This window comes from Sphaerodactylus townsendi, linkage group LG03 (genome assembly GCF_021028975.2).
Source record: "Sphaerodactylus townsendi isolate TG3544 linkage group LG03, MPM_Stown_v2.3, whole genome shotgun sequence".
Classification (NCBI taxonomy): domain Eukaryota; kingdom Metazoa; phylum Chordata; class Lepidosauria; order Squamata; family Sphaerodactylidae; genus Sphaerodactylus; species Sphaerodactylus townsendi.
In genome coordinates this window covers 168,776,438-168,798,247 of record NC_059427.1, presented here as the reverse complement: position 1 = coordinate 168,798,247, position 21,810 = coordinate 168,776,438, and the positions used below count along the sequence as shown (strand labels likewise).

General features: G+C 48.9%; 1 protein-coding gene across 1 annotated transcript; it reads left to right on the top strand.

Moving 5' to 3' along the window:
- The first annotated feature begins 624 nt into the window (after positions 1-624).
- Positions 625-18,710, top strand: LOC125429850 (protein phosphatase 1 regulatory subunit 1A-like). Its single transcript, XM_048491381.1, has 5 exons — positions 625-722; positions 3,314-3,377; positions 8,930-9,133; positions 15,537-15,654; positions 17,304-18,710. The coding sequence occupies exons 1-5, from the start codon at positions 648-650 to the stop codon at positions 17,305-17,307; spliced, it is 465 nt and encodes a 154-aa protein (XP_048347338.1). The 5' UTR covers positions 625-647; the 3' UTR covers positions 17,308-18,710.
- Positions 18,711-21,810: the final 3,100 nt, after the last annotated feature.

Sequence of the window (21,810 nt, the reverse complement as noted above, 5' to 3'; positions counted from 1 at the left end):
AGTGGCATGAAGCTGCAATCGCGAAAGCAGCGCCGCCATGCGTCGGGCCGAGCCGCATTTCCCCAGAAGCTTTGGCGCTCTTTTTTTGGGAAACACGCAGCCTGGGCCGCTGCCGAAGCGAACGGAGCCCAGCTGCTTCGCCATGACGCTTCCCTCTTTACCTCGGGTATCTTTTGAGTTTAATCTGAGCCAATTCTCCGCCGCTCCGGCCTCGGGGAGTTTCGCTCCTGCCCCTGGAACAGGACGCGACCGCTGGAACCGAATTGGCGTTCCCCAGGTATCAGCGACGCCAGGCATGGAGGCCCTCGGATATATGCAGTCGTGCGCCGGGCCAAACGGCGCGCTTGGGCGGTGTCCCAGGGCAGTTCAGCGCTGTTTCCAGAGACCGCGATTTTACCGAAACGGATGGTCCTACCAGCTACGCCAGGTCAGCGCCAAAACGCCGACTCGCCGACTCGGGCCTTCATATGGTAGGCGAAAGCGAGCTAACATCAAAATGGAATCTGAAGTTGGCTTATTTAGCAAAGATACCCTTAGCGACAGTTTTTCATAAAATCAGAATGCAAGCATACTGACTTAATCCTGGTTCCTATGGTGACATGACTTGATGCAACTCATAATTAAACTGTTCTTTTTCTCTCCTTCCCATGACTTTCCCACCAATGTATCCCACCCCCTATCCAGAAATTGATGAAGACCGGCTCCCCAACCCTCTGCTGAAGGTACGTGCCCTTGCTTTTCTTTAGTGCAACATGTAAGTGCGACATACGATCACATGGTAAAGTCTTTCTTGGATGACATTTCATTTGATTGAAAACGGGTCACTCCCCCGCAAAATACTTTCATCTGCACGAAGTCTAGCCTTTATATACTGGCTTCTTATGGGGGAAGAAGATGTTATGTGGGGGAGAGTTCACCCATACACACACACCCTTGCACCCTGAAGTGGTACAGTCCAGGTAAGACTTCATTGCTTGGACCAGTTCATAAAATCTGCAGACCCTCCTTTCAGCACTGAATAGAACGACATCCAGAGATAGACCGTGAGCAAGATGATCATGGTGATTGTTAAGAGTTCCCAACTGCGGACCTGGGCAGGAGGCAGCCATTTCAGCTTCCCCACCCCACCCCATACTGCAGCTACCCACCTTTGTGGCTATTATTCCATACAGATCCCAGAAATAGGTTCAGAAATGGACGGGAGTGGAGTGGGGAAGATCCACTGGCGTAATGCCCATTGGGCAAGGTGGGCAGCTGCCCAGGGCATCACCTTGTGGGGGGCATCAAAATGCTGGGTTCGTTTTTGGGTATTTTAGTGGTTTTCCATTTTTGGCCTGCAGGGGGCGCAGTTTTTAGGCTAGCGGCACCACAATTTCAGCGTATCATCAGGAGAGTGTCCTTATGCTACCCCCCAAGTTTGGTGAGGTTTGGTTCAAGGAGTCCAAAGTTATGGACTCCCAAAGGGGGTGCCCCTATCCACCATTGTTTCCAATGGGAGCTAATAGGAAATGGGGGCTACAGTTTTGAGGGTCCATAACTTTGTCCCCCCTGAACCAAACTGCACCAAACTTGGGGGGTATCATTAGGGCAGTCTCCTGATGAGACCCTGAAAAGCTTTGGAGACTGTGCCTTCAGAAATGTGCCCCCCACAGCCTGCAACCCTCATTGACAGCAATGCAGAAAACTCAATGCAGAACAAAGATTCTTGGGCAAATTTCTAGGATAGCCCCAGCATGGGTGCATTTTTGGATGTATCGGCACCAAAATTTCAGGGTATCATCTGGAGATGATGGCACCCCCCAAGTTTGGTGCAGTTTGGTTCAGGGGGGCCAAAGTTATGGACCCTCAAAACTGTAGCCCCCATCTCCTATTAGCTCCCATTGGAAACAATGGGGGATGGGGCACCTCCTTTGGGAGTCCATAACTTTGGGCTCCTTGAACCAAACCTCACCAAACTTGGGGAGTAGCATAAGGACAGTCTCCTGATGATATGCTGAAATTGTGGTGCTGATATGTCTAAAAATGCACCCCCTGCAGGCACCAATGTCCTGGTGCAAAAGAATTTTTGGTCATGGTGGAGTGGCCGCCCATGGGGGGGGGCATCCAACTCAAGTTTTGCCCAGGGCTACAGTTTTCCCAGGGCTGCCTCGTTACGCCCCTGGGAAGATCTGCACTCCGGGTGCTAAGTTCTGCAATCTTTGTATGAACCTATTCCTGGGTCTGACCCAGAAGTCCCAACCTTTTTGAGCCCTTAAGCACTTCTGAAATTCTGACATGGCAGGGTGGATGCAGCCAAAAAATGGCTGTCACAGGAAGTTAAGCCAGTCACAACGTGGCTGCCACAGCTTCCCTTCGTCATACCATGAAGATGTTTGTGCTATGGTGGCAGCTGCACCGAAGCAATGTTTTTGAAAATCTGCTCAGCCAATCAGATCTCCAATGGCTGATCAGAAGAAACCCTACCTGGCCTCCTTTCTAAAAATGCTTGGCAGGTGCCAGAAAAAAATATCGGTGGGTTCCATGTTGGGGACCCCAGTCCAACCCATTGGTTGTAAGGTATTGTATGCTGTACATTTGAAGGTCTTATGAAAAATCCAGTGGTTTGCGTCCGATCAGTTTTTCTGCTGAGAGGAGAGGGAGAAAAGGGTTTTTTGATCACCAAAAAGGCTGCGCTGGAGATTATGGGACAAAAGCCATTTAGGAGGGGCATTAGGAGAGACTAGCAGTGAACAAACTGGCTAGGCCCGTGGTGGCGAACCTTGGGCACTCCAGATGTTATGGACTACAATTCTCATCAGCCCCTGCCAGCATGGTCAATTGGCCTTGCTGGCGGGGGCTGATGGGAATTGTAGTCCATAACATCTGGAGTGCCAAAGGTTCGCCACCACTGGGCTAGGTCAATGAATGTATTTATGCCTTCAGTTGTTTGACCCTACTGGTTTCCAGTAGATTACAAATCATGAACACTATAAACACCTGTAAAAATAAAAGCAAAAGGCCATATGCTCAGCATTCCAACAAGATCCTGGGCACAAAAAGCCATTTGGGGCAGCCTATTGGCCTTGGACCTTACAGCTTACCCTTTTTTCTGCCTTTGAGATCTGTCTGATGAGCAAATTCTCCAGTAGAAGAAGGGCTTCAATGCGTGTCATTACGGTAATGGGGGATTCACCGGCGGAGTTTTTGCTTGTCTTGGCCGATATAAGAAACAAATTAGGAAGAAGATACGTGGGGACAATAGCCATGCGTTCTTTGCCGTTGCTCCTTTGGAGTAAGTGGACCATAAAGATTTCAATCCTTCCTTTGTTTGCAGCCGGGTCTATCCATGTCTCCAAGGCAGAGGAAGAAAGTATCCCGCACCACCCCCACCATGAAAGGTAACACGTGACCTGTCTCTTGAGCTGGTGTATATTTATTCCAGTCTTCCTCCAAGCAGCTGAAGGCACCGGTTGTTCTCTCTTCCTCACTTTATTCTTACAACAACCCTGTGAAGTAAGTGAGGTTGAAAGTCAGGGACTACACAAGGACATCCAGTGAGTTTCATGGCAGAGATGAGACTTGAACTTCCCAAATCCTAGTCCGACACTCCAATGACTATATTACACTGGCTGTACAACTATGCCAGGCGGCTGCTTTGTGTGCCTATTTTCCCTGACCTAGATGACCTAGGCTAGCCCAGTCTCATTAGATCTCAGAAACTAAGCAGAGTCAACTGGTTGTTGTGGGGTTTTCGAGTTGTCTGACCGTGGTCTGGTAGATCTACCAGAACATGGCCACACAGCCCGGAAAACCCACAACAACCAGCTGAATCCGGCCGTGAAAGCCTTCGACAATACATTAAGCAGAGTCAGCTCTGGTTAGTACTTCAATGGGAGACCATCAAGGAAGTCCAGGGTTGCTATGCAGAGGCAGACAATGGCAAACCACCTCTGCATGTCTCTTGCCTTGAAAACTCTATGGGGTTGTTGTTGTTGTTGTTGTTGTTGTTGTTGTTGTTGTTGTTGTTGTTGTTGTTGTTGTTGTTGTTAATTCAATTTCTATACCGCCCGATCCCCAAAGGGCTCCGGGTGGTGAACAACATAATATATAAACAATAAATAGGAGCAAATCCAATACAATACAAACATAGGCTCCTTCAATAAAACATCTTAAAATACATAAAAACAGCGGCTCACAATTAACAGATTAAACAAGAGGCGTCCAGGCTCAGTTTAAAACCCACCCCAGGAAGGGGGGGACGGCAGGCCCCTCAATATGAGGAGCTCTGTTGTACCAGTGCCAAAGCAAGAGCAGTGGGGGGGGGCACCATATCAGCGGCTGGACACTCCAAAGGCCTGGTGGAACAACACAGTCTTACAGGCCCTGCGGAACTCACCAAGGTCCCGCAGGGCCCAGACAGCTGGTGGGAGGGTGTTCCACCAGGCCGGGGCCAGCGCTGTAAAAGTCCTGGCCCGTGTGGAGGCCAGCCGCATCATTGAGGGGCCGGGGACCACCAGTAAATTGGCCTCTGCTGAACGCAGAGGCCAAGTAGGGACATATGGGGTAATGCGGTCCCGAAGGTACGAGGTTGACTTAAATCTGCTGCAATTTGATAGCACTTTCCACTTACGCTGCCGCCGACACCAGGTGGCCATTACCAGGACACCTACCTGGCATCATCGAATAGCCCAGATAACGTAGTGGTTAGAATGTTGGGTTAGCATCTGAAAGATCTGGGTTCAGATTCTGCCATGGACCAGTCACTTTCTCTCAATCCCCCCGGGTGGTGTTGTGAAGATAAAATGGGGAAGGAATAACAAACATGTGCCACCTTGTGTTCCTTGGGGGAAAAGTGGGGTCAAAATGCAGGCAGCTTGTCAGTCAGTTGCAATTGTCACAGTTCTAGTTCTAGGTGATTACCCGGAGCGTTTCAGTGCCCTCATGAACACAAGGAGTAAGAAAAAGGGGACAGTTTTATAGTCCTCTGCATATTTAACTAATCGTGCTTGCTCTGGAAAAGATCAGCCCTGCGATGTAGCAAAATACATCTCAGTAGCTTCATCTCTGTAGCTTGGGGTGGCTTATGTTGAGGTTACCACATTTTGCTCTCGCAGGCCTGAGAGGAAGTTTGGACAGAGGGTGAGTGACAAGACATAGTTCATTTGGCAAGGTTGGTGGCTAAGTGGTAATCTAGTTGAAACCTGACATACTGTCTACCCCAGTGAGCTGGTTCTGAGAAGTCCCAATGGGAAAGAAAGAAAAGAAAGGACAAAGAAAAGTTGTACTTTATTTATTTATTTATTTATTTATTTATAATTAGTCTTGTATACCGCCCTTCCCCCGAAGGGCTCTGGGTGGTGAACAACATGATAAAAACAATAATTACAATACCCCCATTAAAACAGATTAATAACAATGCATTGCAGTGGCATCCAACATAAACACAGACTTCATAAATCCACACTGGAAAAACAAAACAGAGAAGTGAAGAACCCAGGAAGTAAAGGGGAAAGGGAGAAAGACATGGGAGCACCTCAGTCGCTGGCCTCCCAAAACTCCCGGTGGAACAATTGAGTCTTACAGGCCCTCGCGGAACTCTCCAAGGTCCCCGAGGGGGCCCTCAATAGCTGGTGGTAAGGTGTTCATCGCCAGGCGAGGGGCCAGGGCTGTAAAAGCCACCGTCTCGGGAATAGAAGCCAGCCGCATCATCGAGGGGCCAGGGACCACCAGCAAATTGGCCTCTGACGAACGCAGAGGCCGTGTAGGGACGTATGGGGTAAGACAGTCACCTATGTGAACACAGATGCCCTGTCTATGAGATGGACACATGAAGCAGCCTTGATCTGACTGGCAGTGGCTGTACAGGTGTTCTTCATAACCCTTACTGCCTGATACCTATAAGTGGAGTTTCTGGGGATTGAACCCAGGACTCCCTGCATGCAAAGCAGATGCTCTGCTGCGGAGTGACAGCCAGTTCCCTCAAATAGAACATGTGCTAGGAATAACCAGCTAACAGGACTCCAGATAAATGCTCATTTTGTGTTTCTGTAAGTCTCATGCTAGAAACTTTTAGGTGTAAAAACAGTCGTGTGAGATGGGAAAATAAAGGAAGCACTTCCCTTCCAAACCTGGTAGCAGGTTGAGAAAATGGCCACCTGTTTCTTTGAAGACTCAAGCTCTCTTTATTGCTTTCATCACTGCATTTATTTTCTTCTGCTGCCTATTTGTTTGAGTGAGGCCCGCTGTTTTATACACGCGCACACACATGCACAAGGATATACAGGATGTCTAGTAGAAAAAGCATTGTCTTAAATGTTTTCAGATTGTGGGTTTCAGCAGCGACGCAGTTCTGTGGCACGATGGAGCGTTTTGTTATGCTTGGAACTGTCGAGCACAAGCCTGATAACGACATGAAGCAGGCATTTATCCAGAGTCTTGTCATCTGGCAGCTCTCGGCGCACTTCGCATTCATCTTGTTGGTTGTGTCTTTATGTCAACATCAGCAATAAAAGCGTGACTCGTCTTTGGATCTCAGAAATCCCATCCCATGACACAGTTGGAAAAGCCAAAAAAAATAAAAGCAAGCCTTATATAAAGCCGTGGTGCGACCGCACTTGGAGTCCTGTGTTCAGTTCTGGTCGCCACATCTCAAAAAGGATATCGAAGAGATAGAAAAAGTGCAGAGAAGGGCAACAAGGATGATTGAGGGACTGGAGCACCTTTCTTATGAGGAGAGGCTGCAGCGTTTGGGACTCCTTAGTTTGGAGAGGAGACGTCTGAGGGGGGATATGATTGAAGTCTATAAAATTATGCATGGGGTAGAAAATGTTGACAGAGAGAAATTTTTCTCTCTTTCTCACAATACTAGAACCAGGGGGCATTCATTGAAAATGCTGGGGGGAAGAAATAGGACTAATAAAAGGAAACACTTCTTCACGCAACGTGTGATTGGTGTTTGGAACATGCTGCCACAGGAGGTGGTGATGGCCACTAACCTGGATAGCTTTAAAAGGGGCTTGGACAGATTTATGGAGGAGAAGTCGATTTATGGCTACCAATCTTGATCCTCTTTGATCTGTGATTGCAAATGCCTTAACAGTCCAGGTGCTCGGGAGCAACAGCCGCAGAAGGCCATTGCGTTCACATCCTACATGTGACCTCCCAAAGGCACCTGGTGGGCCACTGCGAATAGCAGAGAGCTGGACTAGATGGACTCTGGTCTGATCCAGCTGGCTTGTTCTTATGTTCTTATGTTCTTAAGCCCATCTTGCAGTGGTGGCGAACCTTTGGCACTCCAGATGTTATGGACTACAATTCCCATCAGCCCCTGCCAGCATGGCCAATTTTTTACATGCAGGAATATACTTGCACATAAAAGAATGTCCGGACACTGCATTCAGATCCTCTATTTGACGTCTAATGAGTCCCCATAAGCTATACAACATGACTAATTTGAATGTGTCGATCAGCTGTTTATTTCTGTCGTTTTCATTGTTTCGTAATTGAATTTTTTTCCTTTCTGAATTCTGTCTCTGTGCTGAATTTGTCCTCGTTTTTCCTTGCCTCATACATTTTGCATTGAACGCTTTTCTCTTTCCTGTTGCTTTTATATTCCCCATGACTTCCCAACCTTCCACCTCTCCCCACCCCCACCCCCACCCCCACCCCAGTGTTATAGATGCAGGGTGAGACTGCAATATATCTGTCAGGCTGGGTAGGTTTTGCAGGATCAGTTTCAAAGGACAGTAGAGTCCAAGGTCAAACTGAAGCCCAGTTTCCAGAGTTAGAACACACAGGGACGAGGGCAAAGGGGAAAACACCATAGCTCAGACAGCCCATTCAGATGGTGTTTCTGTCAATCAAGAGTGAACATCAGCAAGCAAAGGTGAATGGGGCAGAAAGGGCAATGGGTTTTGGGGGCCAAGTGGGGTGATAATGGCACTCATGGTTTAATGTTAAGCAGATGCCCCCTTCCAGGTCCATTGAGGTCCATTTGGAGGGGCTGTGGTCCAGCTTGGCATCTCCTGCATCTCCAGTTTAAAAGATGAGGTCCTGGGTGGTATGAAAGACCTCTGCCTGAAACCCTGGAGAGCTGCCACCAGTCTGAATAGGTAATATTGACCTTGATGGAGCAATGGTCTGCTTCACTATCTCTGCTTCCTGTGTCCATCCGAGGTCAACAGGCTTAGATGGGTGTAACTGTGTTCAGGAGTTCATTCATTCATTCATTTAGCCTTTATTTGGCATAAACAGTATAAAAAGTATAAAATCACATCTAAATCGCATCAAAATACAAACTTGCAACATATAACAAATGAAGTTGATTCATACATACTGTTGCTTGTGGGATATTTCCAGCAGAAAGTTCGCAGCCATTTCACAGAATGTAGCATCAGAATTATTTAATAAGAACAATAGTCTGCTTAGTTCATCCAGCTCGCTAGGTATCATAGAAAGCAACCTGGAGTATTTGACTCTAATACTTGCCGATTTAGGACAACGGAATAATTGGTGAGTTAATGTTTCTAATTGATTTGCACCACATGAACACACCCTTTTGCACATTTCTAGGTTGTTATATCTACCTCGTAGTATGGCAGAAGGGAAAACATTGAAGCGAGCGAGTGAAAAAACTCTTCTCTGATCTGGATTGGTCAGATGATACAGATAGGAGGCCATTCTGTTATGTTGTAAGGGGATTGATAGATGTAAAGGTGTTCAGGATTTCACTGGTTGCAGGATGCAAACACGGAGGGTTTGTATGCTAAAACATTTGAGCCCCATCAGTGTTTCCCAATCGGTTCCAAGTCATCAGCCAATGCTGCCTGTATGGGTGTTACTCATTGAGGGATAGACACTTGTTAGTTTGTTTTAAAATGAAACTTTTGAACCAGACATTCCTTCCAGATTTCTAAAGTTTGTCGCCCCCCCCCCCCCCCCCCGGCTCCAGAGCTCCAGACGATGGTTGAGCACCATCTCTGCAAGCAACAGGCGGATGAGGAGGAAGTCAGTACCGGGAGCCAGGAGCCACACAGTCCAAACTGCTGCCCTCATGCCAACTCAGAACCCGGCCACAGTCCTGGGAGCTGCCCCTTGGCCAAAGCTCATGCCCACCTGGAATTGCAGCAGGACAAGCACTCCGGGCTGGAAGAACGTGAGTGTGATTTACGTGTTGTCCAAGGTTTTCATGGCCAGAACGAACTGGCTGTTGTGGGTTTCCCAGGATAGTAAAATGCAGCATTCTGGCGGAACTAAAGAACACGAAAGGCACGGCCGACTAAGCCAACCTGAGAAATCAGCATTAGCTGAATATGCTCCAAAGTAAGCCAGGCATCGGATCTTATTTGAAGACACAGACAACTCCAAGAGCTTCTGTGTCAGACTATACTGGCCAGCCACTGAAATCCAAAAACACTGGGCATTCCACAAAAAAGTCTGAAAATGAACAAAACCTGGCTACCAGTACTAAAAAAACACCAAAACCAAAAAAACCAGTGCAACCAACCAGGGGCGTAACGAGGCAGCCCTGGGCAAACTGTAGCCCTGGGCAAAACCTGAGTTGGATGCCCCCCCGCCCCCCCATGGGCGGCCACTCCACCCCGACCAATTTTTTTTTGCACATTGGTGCCTGCAAGGGGTGCATTTTTAGACATATCAGCACCAAATTTTCAGCATATCATCAGGAGACTGTCCTTATGCTACCCCCCAGGTTTGGTGAGGTTTGGTTCAAGGAGTCCAAAGTTATGGACTCCCAAAGGGGGTGCCCCATCCCACATTGTTTCCAATGGGAGCTAATAGGAGAGGGGGGCTACAGTTTTGAGGGTCCATAACTCTGGACTCCTTGAACCAAACCTCACCAAACCTGGGGGGTAGCATAAGAACAGTCTCCTGATGATACGCTGAACATTTGGTGCCACTAGCCTAAAAACTGCGCCCCCTGCAGACCAAAAATGGAAAACCACTAAAAATACCCAAAACGAACCCTGCATTTTGATGCCCCCCCCCCACAAGGTGATGCCCTGGGCAGCTGCCCAATGGGCATTACGCCCCTGCAACCAACCAGGCTGTGTACTGCTGCAAATGTCCTCACGCTATGCAAGCATTCTCACTTATACACAATGCCACATGGGTGCAATGCCTAAAAACATCCCCAGTGCCTAAAGACATCCCTTGGCTAGACCGTAGTTTATGAAACACTGGCCTCCAGTGGCAGTAGGTAAATATTACATCTCAGCATTCTTCCACCAAAGCTTATAATTGAAGACAGAGTCCTCCAGGGATTCCAAGCCTGGCCCCTGCGCCTCTCTTTGGGAATGACCCCATTTGTCTGGATTTTTCCCCCAACGGAAGCATTTTAATCCTTTCCTGATCTGATAAATAATTGATCGGGGATGGCCTTTTAACAACTCTGCCTGAGCCCCTTGTCAAATATTCATTGCGCCAACATGTCCTGCAAAGTGGTTGCTTGGCTCAAGGCAGCTGTGTCCCCCTCCCGTTCCAGCTGCTGAGGGGAAGAGGACGGGAGCTCTTCATGTGCACTGCTCAGAGAACGGCGGCCTTCAGAGTGTGGCAGCCGAGAGACCAAGAAGAGAGGGGCAGCTGTGGTCTGTTGGCGGGCGCCTACAAAGAGGGTTTTAAAGTGCTTTCGGAGTGGTGGAACCCTTCCCTCCAGAGGTGGGATCCAGCAGGTTCTCACAGGTTCCCGAGAGTAGGTTACTAATTATTTGTGTGTGCCGAGAGGGGGTTAATAATTGGTGATTTTGCCACATGATTTTTGCCTTAGTTACGCCCCTCCTCTCAGCAATAGCGCGCAGAACTTGAAGCAGTCTAGCAGGAGGTGCACCAGCGTGCGTGGCAGCCTGCGCTTGCGTGCATTCGTTTCCCGCCCAAGGACCGGCGCAGTGGCTGCGTCCTTGCCACAGCCCCGCCCAGGAATGCCCCGCCCCCGGAATGCCCGGCCACGCCCCCGCCGTGCCCCGCCCAGCCCCATTGGTGCTACGCCACAGTTTGAATCCCACCACCATGGGAACCTGTTACTAAAATTTTTGGATCCCACCACTGCTTCCCTCCATTTGAAAGCCACCTTGGTCAGGGTCATCCTCTTGCTTGTGCCCAGGACAGAAACAGGTGTAGTCTCTGGTCTTGACTCCAGGCCGCCGCACGGAAGGGGAAGTGCGGGTGACCATGGCAACCTGGGGAGAGTCCATGCTTCCACCCTCCTGATAAAGTTACTGAGATACAAGCACTGCTGCAGAGAACCTTTTATTAGAAAAGAGGTCTGTGTACGTGGTTGCTTTTCCCACCAGGGGCAATAACAATTTAAACCACTGAACCGGAGTCCGCCTGCTGTGGCCGCTGCAAGTTGTCAACAGCCATTTGAGACCTGGAGAACTCCTGGAATTATAACGGATTTCCTGATGTCAAAGAGAAAACGACTGCTTTGTAAGGTGTATTCTGTGACATTATGCCCTGCTGAGCCCCCTCCCCAGGTTTTCCCTCCAAAATCTTCAGGATTTTCAGAACCTGGAGTTGGCAACCCTCCTGCAGAGGCAGCCATCTTGGAATAGCCATGCTGCCTTCTTATTGGGGGGGGGGGTGTCATAAGGAGAAAGACATCACAGTGGCTTGCATTTCTGGATGAGGTAAACGGAAGCAGCTTGCCAGCGCAATTCTCTCTGTGGCAGGCTTGGAAAGATTAGGATCCTCTGACTTTTAACTACTACGCCACGCTGTTCAATACGTGCTGCATTCCAGGAGACTCAAACAAGAGTTGCCTTATCTCTGGCAGCCACCAAAAAGCACAAACCTTTGTAAAACGGAGAGAGTGAAGACGTGACAGCTGTTTGTACATAATTGGTGTGTGTTTCTCAATCTGGTTTTTAGCAGGTTTCTGCCTGGAAACCAGCCAGCGAGTGTGGGTGAGAGGACAAGGACGAGAACACACAAACAGGCACAATTTTCAAGAACGTGTTGTGGCAGTTCACCAAGAAGTTATGCTTGTATGCCTAATGCAGCTGTCCTACAGTCCGCAATAACAGTCAGTCTGTTTTGTACACACACGGAGATGCTTGTGTGAAAAGTTTGAACAGATGGTGATTGAAGTCCTGGAGATCAGGACTCTTTGGGGCCTAAATTAATTGTGAGAATGACATGTATGCAGGTACAATTATAGCCCGTTAAGCAGGCACAAATTAAATACCTGTGAAGGCCACACTGGTTTCAGAAAATGTCTAACTTACATAGGGTCCACGGGATAGCTTCTGTTGAGCTCCATCCATCCTACTTATGGAAGATCAAACACACAGAGACATAGGAGCTTTCCGCACTACAGGTGAAGGAGCTTAAAGGTCGACCTCGGGTTCCCTTCAGCATGGAAGGCGATTCCCAGGCTGTCCAAGACAGCAAACTCTACTTGGGCTCCCCTGGAACCGAGCTAAGTGGGCGGGATCATCTTGGTGCCTGTTTTGCTCCTCGTTCGTGATTGGAGCTTGTGTTACCACGGGAAATGGGAGCATTCTTTTTTTTTTTAAAGTTTTCACAGTTTACAGTTACATGCCCACCACGACTCTCCCGTTCTGCGCATCCCTGGGATTACGGTTGAATCGGATGAGGAATTGTCATTTAAATTGCGTCCGCAGACTTCGAAACTTTAAGAAAGCTGTATCGAAAACCTTGTTCCAGCAGAAAGGTACGGCCCACGCCAACTGCGACAGGGATGTCGCAGTTCTGAGGGGGGTGGGGGCTGAGACAAAACAACGTTGAGCTCAGTTGCAGTGCGGATACACTGAGGTGAACCTAGATAGAAACCAGTACAACTCTGTCAGTGCGGAAAGCCTATTTAGAGACAGAAACTGTAGCTGTTATCAGTAAAGCTGGCTCGGCTCTATTTGACAGACTTCAGCTGGAGAATAGGAAATGAAGTGAAAGCTCATGCATTTCTCCCAGGCGTATGTATCCCCCGATATCGCAAAATCATACAAGTCAGTAATTCAGGTTACACGGTGGCTTGCTCCATGGGTCATAAAATATGTAGCAACCATCTTTTGATCTGTCAAACACACACAGCATATAAAAACAACCGTGTTCTTTCTCATGCTGGCAGACCCAGTGACTCCAGCTCTGCATTCCTGATCTCAGGCTTCTTAAACGCTTATCAAACAGCTGGTTTTTCCACCGGTAGAAAATCAGCTGTCGGTATTGCCCAACGAGGGTTGGCTGGGTGAGGGGTCAGCTTTGTAGTGTAACACAACTGGCCAAAATACACACGTCCGTGTGATCAAAGTAGGGCTGCTAACCTCCAAGTGGGACCTGGAGATCTCTCAGCATCACAGTGGGTTCAAGGTGAAGGAAAAGAGATCCCACCGAAACATCAGGAAAAAACTTCCTAACAGCAAGGGCTGTTCGACAGTGGAATGCACCGCCTCGGAGTGTGGTGGAGTCTCCTTCTTGGGAGGTTTTTAAAGCGAGGCTCGATGGCCATCTGGCAGGAGTGCTTTGATTGTGTGTTCCTGCATGGCAGGGGGTTGGACTGGATGACCTTTGTGGTCTCTTCCAACTCTGTGATTCTAGGACAACTGATTTCCAGACTACGGAGAGAAGTTCCCCTGGAAAAAATGGCTGCGGGGTGTGTGTGTGTCTGAGGTTTCTCCCCTATCCAAACTGTGAGGTCCTCCTCCCTCCCCCAAAGGCTTATATGGGAGTTGAGAGGAATAGGGAAAGGGGAAAATGAGATACCACCACACAAGTCTTCAAGGGTTCCTTTCATTGCAAGTGGGCCTGGTCATTGGGCCATGATTTTCCTAGGCAGAGGTTGCTGATGGGGAAAGCGAAACATGAAGACAAATGTACACTGATAAATGTACATTGGCTGCTAGGTGGAAAGATTGGTCCACTTGAGTCCCTCTCCCTCCCCTCCCTTGCATGCCTCCCCTCCCTTCCCTTCCTTGAATGCCACCCCTCCCTCCCTCCCCTCCCTCCACTAGGGTGGGTGGGCCATGTCCAAATGCCGGGCCCCCTCCCCCTCCCTTGCATGCCACCCCTTACTACCTCCCTCCCCTTCCCTTGTATGCCTCCCCTCCCTTGCATGCCACCCCTCCCCCTCCCCTGCTAGGGTGGGTGGGCCATGTCCAAATGCCGGGCCCCCTCCCTTGCATGCCACCCCTTACTCCCTCCCTCCCCTCCCTTGCATGCCACCCCTTCCCCTCCCCCCTCCTCTGCTAGGGTGGGTGAGCCATGTCCAAATGCCTGGCCCCCTCCCTTGCATGCCACCCCTTACTCCCCCCCCCTCCCTTCCCTTGTATGCCTCCCTCCTCCCTCCTTGCTTGCTACCTTTCCCTCCCTCCCTCTGCTAGTGGGTGGGTCCAAATGCTGGCCCTTCCTCAGACAAGCTACCTCTCACTCCTCCCGCCTACTCCCTCCTTCCTTGTATGCCTCCCCTCCCTTGCTTGCCACCCCTTCCCCTCCCCCTCCCTCTGCTAGGGTGGGTGGGCCATGTCCAAATGCCGGGCCCCCTCCCTTGCATGCCACCCCTTACTCCCTCCCCTCCCTCACTATGGGGACTAATGAAAGGAAATAGTGGAGATTCGGGGAATGAGATGCCTCCTACAAATTGTTCCAGGCTCACTATTTTCCTAGCACATTTTGGGCTTAATATTTTGAGCAGGGACTGTAGCTTAATGGTAGATCCTCTGCTTTGTATGCAGAATTGTCCAGGTTCAGTTCCCCTGGCACCTGCGGTTAAAAAGTTAAACAGTGGAGGGTGGTCCAGTTGAGTCCCTGGAGAGCCCTTGGGAGTCACAGTAGGCAGTACTGACCTTGAGAGACCAAGGGTCTGACAGCTTCAGCTCCCAAATCCTTTTTCGACATTTACAGCCAGTTCAGAATTTCCCAGCATGCACATATGTCTAGGATTACAGGAGACGCTGAGTGCTTATTCCGAGTGAGTTTTCCATTGATTTCCCCAGGGATGCAGTTTGGAGAGATCCCTCTAGAGCAGGGGTCTTCAAACTATGGCCCTTCAGATGTTCAGGAACTACAGTGCAATGGCCTGCTGCTTGGCAGAGGCTACGATGCCAGATTACCCTGGAAGGCAATTTGAACCTCTGCTCGGCTCTGGAGAATAGTGAAGTTTTGAATGATTCAGTCTCCTCACCCCATAAGAGCCAGGGGCGGTGTAGTGGTTTAGAGCAGGTGCACTCTAATCTGGAAAACCAGGTTTGATTCCCCACTCTGCCACTTGAGCTGTGGAGGCGTATCTGGTAAACCAGATTAGCTTGTTCACTCCAACACATGCCAGCTGGGTGACCTTGGGCTAGTCACAGTTCTTTGGAGCTCTCTCAGTCCCACCCGCCTCACAGGGTGTTTGTGGTGGGGGTGGGGGAGGGAAAGGAAACGGTAAGCCCCTGTGAGTCTCATAGGAGAGAAAGTTATAAATCCAAACTCTTTTTCTTCTTCATATGACCACTTCATTGAATTTTCACTTCTCCCAGACACCTGGGAATTAAAAATTTCTCCTTCCCTGGTTTTCTCATGAGCTTGGTGCATTTGTTTTTACACAGAAGGAAGAATCACAGGAGACTGCTGCTCAGAGAGATCTGACAATGGGAGACCAGAGCTGTCCTCAGAGATGCAAGGGGTCCATATACCACCGAAGGAGAAGGATGGGCTGGCCAAGGAGTAAGTATAATGAGATCTGTCAAATTTGGTTACAACAGAAAGGATGTAGAAAGCAAATTCTGTTCTTAAAGGGGTCAGAGACCACGAGGACACAATGTCCGGTAGGGTTGTATCCACTGGGTGCTTTACCATGTTTTGCCTTCTGCATGGGAAAGAACCAGTGATGGGATTCAAAAAGTTTTAACAACTGGTTCCAATGGTGAGATTTAAATAATTTAACAGCTGGTTGTTTACAAGCACCATGTTAACAACCGTTTCTGCCGAAGTGGTGCGAACCTGCTGAATCCCACCACTGGAAAGAACCATTGCAGGAAATAGGTGTAACCCAAATGTCATCCACTTAGGCTTTGGAATTACAGTTGTTCCAAAATGCCCCCCTTTAAAAAAAATACCCCATCCCTCTGACAGTGTTAACCTCTTGCCATGCCTGTTCATAGCCAGTTGTTCCCAATCTGATGCAACTTTCCAGTAGAGGCGGAGCGCTCACGGGGACATGTGGGGGTCACATATCCCCAGGCGCACACCAGCTGGTCACATGGGGGACATGAGAATCACCCCAACCCCCCTCTCCTTGGCCCTGCCCCGCCAGGCTGCTCCAGGAATCTCCAAGTGGTTTACAATCACTTCCCTTCCTCTCCCCACAACAGGCACCTTGCGAGATAGATGGGGTGGAGAGAATTCTGAAAGAGCTGTGACTAGCCCAAGGTCACCCAGCAGGCTTCATGTGTTGGAGTGGGCAAACAAACCTTGTTCACCACTCATATGGAGGAGTGCGGAATCAAACATCTCCAAATGAGAGTCCACCATTCGTAATCACTACACCCAAATTCAAATCCCCGTTTGACATGGTTCTCTGAAATAAACTCTATCTTGTCCTTTTGTTCTTTATTTTTCCTGTGTTCACAAGGTTCAAATGATTTAGCTTGGTATTCATAGGGCTGGAGCTGAGGGCAATCAGTATTGAACAACATCTGACCTGGCAACCAGTCACCTCCTTTAGGTGATTTACAGCAGCAGCGGCGTAGTGGTTAAGAGCAGGTGTACCCTAATCTGGAGGAATCGGGTTTGATTCCCCACTCTGTCGCTTGAGCTGTGGCGGCTTATCTGGGGAATTCAGATTAGCCTGTGCACTCCCACACACGCCAGCTGGGTGAACTTGGGCTAGTCACAGTTCTTCGGAGCTCTCTCAGCCCCATCTACCTCACAGGGTGTTTGTTGCGGGGGGGGGGGGGGGGAAGGAAAGGAGATTGTCAGCCCCTTTGAGTCTCCTTACAGGAGAGAAAGAGGGGATATAAATCCATCTCTTCTTCTTCTTCTTTAGGAAGCTGTTGTGTAAGTTAGCTCTGTGATTCCAGCATTCATACGTTCTCATGAGTGATGGCCTGACAGCAGAAACAGGACCTAGGACTGTGCTACAGTTAAGGCCTCCCTGGGGGGAAATTCATACCTGCCCCTTTGAACACAGACGTATCCAAAGAAATTAGAGGCAGTGTGGAACTTGGCCACGAATTATTTCTTTGGGTCATCGTCGTCATCAGGAAACAACCAAGAACAACCCTACTTCAGCGTCCCAAACTCACTCGCTGTTTTGATAGCCATTTTCCCTAAAAACTATTCCAGGACCTCACTCATTTTCTCTTCCTCTGTAGGTGATGCTCTGGTTTACACGCAGCGGGCCGCTTCCGAACACAGAAAGACAGGGCTGGTGCCCACCTGGTGGAATACCACACAGCTATTTTTTTTCTGTTTTTTAAAATGATTTTTAAAAATATTTCAATGGCTGTTCAGATGTTTGTAATGTTTTCTTTAAAAAAAAAAGATTGGACAGCCCACGGGCAAGGTTATATGTAAAGTAGGATGTGGTTAATCCTTGGCTAGTAGGGTTGTGTTATTTTTATTTTGTTTAGTCAAGAGTTGGGAGCTCTGTAGTCTACCACATAACCCCAGTCTCACACAAATGGCAAATGGAGACATGCTACGGGAGGAACTCACAGGATCGACTATGCCTCCCTTTTAAAAAAAAATCACATAGAAAACTAGGATGGAGGAAATGTGGTCCAGCTGGATGTTCTGTGTGCAAGAAGGGGGTCATGAAACCACCTTAGCCCCTGGCTGTCATCTGAAGTGACCCAATCTGGCACTAACTTTCCAACTGCCCTCTGTGAGAGCTGGAATGTAGACCATCTTCTACTCCACAAGGCTTTGTTTTCCAATGTAATATGACAAAGGTGTTTTTGATAGCTCCGTTCTCATCCCCAACTCTTATATTGCTTTCTTGACCCACTCCAACTTGTTCTGTGGGACAAACCTTGCCACTTCCCAGAGTGCCTTGGGAGGAACCAAGGACTGGGAATAGCGGGGAAAGCTTTCAACAGACTGCCGCTGCTCTCTAATTCACAAGCACTGTCAGTGGAGGGGGCTTGGGGAGGCCTTGAGCTGTCCCCATTGGTGTGGTTTCTTTGTAAAACTGTCCTGTGGGTAGAAATGGGTCAGGCTGGATGCCGTGGTCTCCTTGCCCCTTTTGCTCCCCTCAACTCTGGGGAACGGTGCTCCACAGCAATGCCTTTTGGGAATGAAAAACAATATTCCCTCTTTTTGAAGCAAACAACAAGCCTTAGTGGTTATATGTAAAGGTATTCCTGTTCTCTGGGTTATGACAGAAGTGCTCCTTTTATAATACGGTAATGAGTGCTTGCAATTTCATTCCACCATACAAGAAAACCTGGTCAGTGCTTCCCTCCTGCATAAACAGAACTGTTTCAGATGGGGCCCAGATGGGAATTGTGCAGCAGAAATGTATGTATGTTTAGGGACCTGGCAATGATGTATAGGGTTGTACATAAAGCTGAAACCCATCTGGTTTGGGTTTCTGTTGTCTGTCAAGATCCCAACGGCCCCAATCATAGAAGAATCCAAGGTTGACTGGTGATGTTGAAGTGGCCACCAAGTTCCAGCGTGTGTGTCCCTGGACCATCAACGTGGTTTTACAGTGCCAGATTTTTTTCCTCTTGCATACACATGTGAATTCTGCTTCTTTATTAAATGGGTCAGTTTGGCTTGGGTTGTGATTTCCCAAATCTGTGGTTGGTAGCCAAAGGCATTTTGTGCAGTGCTAAAATGACAGCTACAGACAACATCAAGATGCTCTGACTTTTGCCACCCATTCCCCACCCCCATCATTCCAGACACTGTCAGTAAAATACCTGTTTTTCCTTTGTCCACCACCTTGGAGAGCTGGTTTCCCTGGACAAGCCATGGATGCATTTTTTTCTAACTGTGACAGCAAAGATCAAGGTGTGTCCTAAGACTTAAAAGATGACGACACTTCCACACCAAGGAAATCCAGTGGTAGCAACATATAAGAGAATGTATGGAGGGGAGGAGACGGCATGGGACAGTCTGATCTCGTCAGGTGTCAGAAGCTAAGCAGGGCTAGTACTTGGAAGGGAGACCTCCAAGGAAGACTCTGCGGAGGAAGGCAACAGCAAACCCCTTCTGCTTAATCATTTGCTTTGAAAGCCCCCTGCTGGGGTTGTGATAAGTCAGCTGTCCCTTAATGGCACTTTATATACTCAGACATGGAGGGGCTTTATATACTCATATATAAGAGAGAGCAGCAGTGGTGTAGGAGGTTAAGAGCTCGTGCATCTAATCTGGAGGAACCGGGTTTGATTCCCAGCTCTGCCGCCTGAGCTGTGGAGGCTTATCTGGGGAATTCAGATTAGCCTGGGCACTCCCACACACGCCAGCTGGGTGACCTTGGGCTAGTCACAGCTTCTCGGAGCTCTCTCAGCCCCACCTACCTCACAGGGTGTTTGTTGTGAGGGGGGAAGGGCAAGGAGATTGTCAGCCCCTTTGAGTCTCCTGCAGGAGAGAAAGGGGGGATATAAATCCAAACTCTTCTTCTTCTTCTTCATTCTTCAGGCTAACGCACTGCCTTGAAGCTTGGCTGTGGAGAAGGAGGGCACCTCTTGGTCAGAGGCATAACTAGGGGAAATGTAGCCCAGTGCAACATCTGAGTTTTCAGGGGGGGAGGGGCTCACCTTGTATGGGCAGTCACCCTCCCCCACCACGACCTTGCCAGAAAGAGAAATCTCATTGTCTTGAAGTCAGTGTATGGACCTGGGAAGGAAAGGAGGGGTGTGGGGGCAGCCCGGGGACAGTTGACTCCATATGTCCCCTTGGGCAGTATGCCCCTGCTCTTGGTAGATGATAAAAGACTAAGATTGCCAACACTGGATTGGGGAACTCCTGGAGATTTGGGGAATGGCGCCTGGGGAGGGACCTCGGTTGGCGCCTGGGGAGGGACCACAGAGTTCACCCTCCAAAGCAGTCATTTTCTCCAGGGCAAGTGATCTCTTGTCTGAACATAAGAACATAAGAACAAGCCTGCTGGATCAGACCAGAGTCCATCTAGTCCAGCTCTCTGCTACTCGCAGTGGCCCACCAGGTGCCTTTGGGAGCTCACATGTAGGATGTGAACGCAATGGCCTTCTGCTGCTGCGGCTCCTGAGCACCTGGTCTGCTAAGGCATTTGCAATCTCAGATCAAGGAGGATCAAGATTGGTAGCCATAAATCGACTTCTCCTCCATCAATCTGTCCAAGCCCCTTTTAAAGCTATCCAGGTTAGTGGCCATCACCACCTCCTGTGGCAGCATATTCCAAACACCAATCACACCTTGCGTGAAGAAGTGTTTCCTTTTATTAGTTCTAATTCTTCCCCCCAGCATTTTCAATGTATGCCCCCTGGTTCTAGTATTGTGAGAAAGAGAGAAAAATTTCTGGGGATCAGTTCTAATTCTGGAGATTTCTAGGCCCCACCTGGAGGTTGGGAACCTATGAAAGGGGCACAAACCATACCTGTCTGATCAAAGCTGCGAAAGCTATTCTGGTTCAGCATCAGTGGGGCGCATGAGGCTGTGTGGGCCCTGCTTCGAAGCACAGCTAAATAAGGTTAACACCAGTCAGCGGAAAAGTTAGAGCCCACGCCACTTCCTGGGGCTGTCTCTCCCACTCTGTGGGTACTGGCTCAGGGCATACGTTATATAAACTAGGGATCATGTGGTTGTTTGAACATGGGCCACTCCATTAACTGTTTAAAGTTAAGGTTTGCCAAACTGGGAGCTTACATTGATTCCCTCACTATACTTAAAGACACCTGCAGGGTTGAGTGAGCTTGCTTTAGAGGCAGAGAAAGGCCAATGCTAAAATGAAAGTTAAAAATTGGCTGCAACCCGACTTCTATGCAAATACTAAGTCCCTAAGAAGCTAAAAAAATGCCTCTTCACAGTTGCTTCATAAGGACATAAGAACATAAGAACTAGCCTGCTGGATCAGACCAGAGTCCATCTAGTCCAGCATTCTGCTACTCGCAGTGGCCCACCAGGTGCCTTGGGGAGCTCACATGCAGGATGTGAAAGGAACGGCCTTCTGCTGCTGCTGCTCCTGAGCACCTGGTCTGCTAAGGCATTTGCAATCTGAGATCAAGGAGGATCAAGATTGGTAGCCATAGATTGACTTCTCCTCCATAAATCTGTCCAAGCCCTTTTTTAAGATATCCAGGTTACAGTGGGCCATCACCACCTCCTGTGTGGCAGCATACATTCCAAAACACCAATCCACACCCAATTCTTTTCTTTTTTCTTTTTTTAAAATAAATAAATTCAATTAATTAATAAGTGTAGGACATTTCTTTGAGGGATGAAGTAGGTACAGATAGCTCCAAGGGGCACTGGACTAAAAAGTTTAATATCTAAATATTCTAAACAAAGAAAAAGCAGATATGAAGGCAAGAGGGAAGCCAGCAGGGGGGGATGGGGGGCTTGCCAGTGTTTTGCACTGAGTGTCACATGCATGACTATTATCTGCCACTAGGCCAGAGAAGTGCGTTAAGGTGATGCCCTGGCTGCAATGAGCTCCCTGGCACTCAAAGGAACGTGTCCGTTCTCCTTGAAGCCAAGGTGGCAGACCTGGAGAAGCTGAGAGGGAGGCGAGAGGGCAACAAAACAAGGCTTTTCAGGGACTCCTAGCAGCCGGGTCCCCACTCTCCCAAGGTGACATCTCTTCCTGTAGATGTCATGGAGAGAATGAGAGTCTCTGGAGTGACCGAGGGTGCCAGTCTGAGGTGGGGGGAAGATGCTCCCTAGGATGGGATC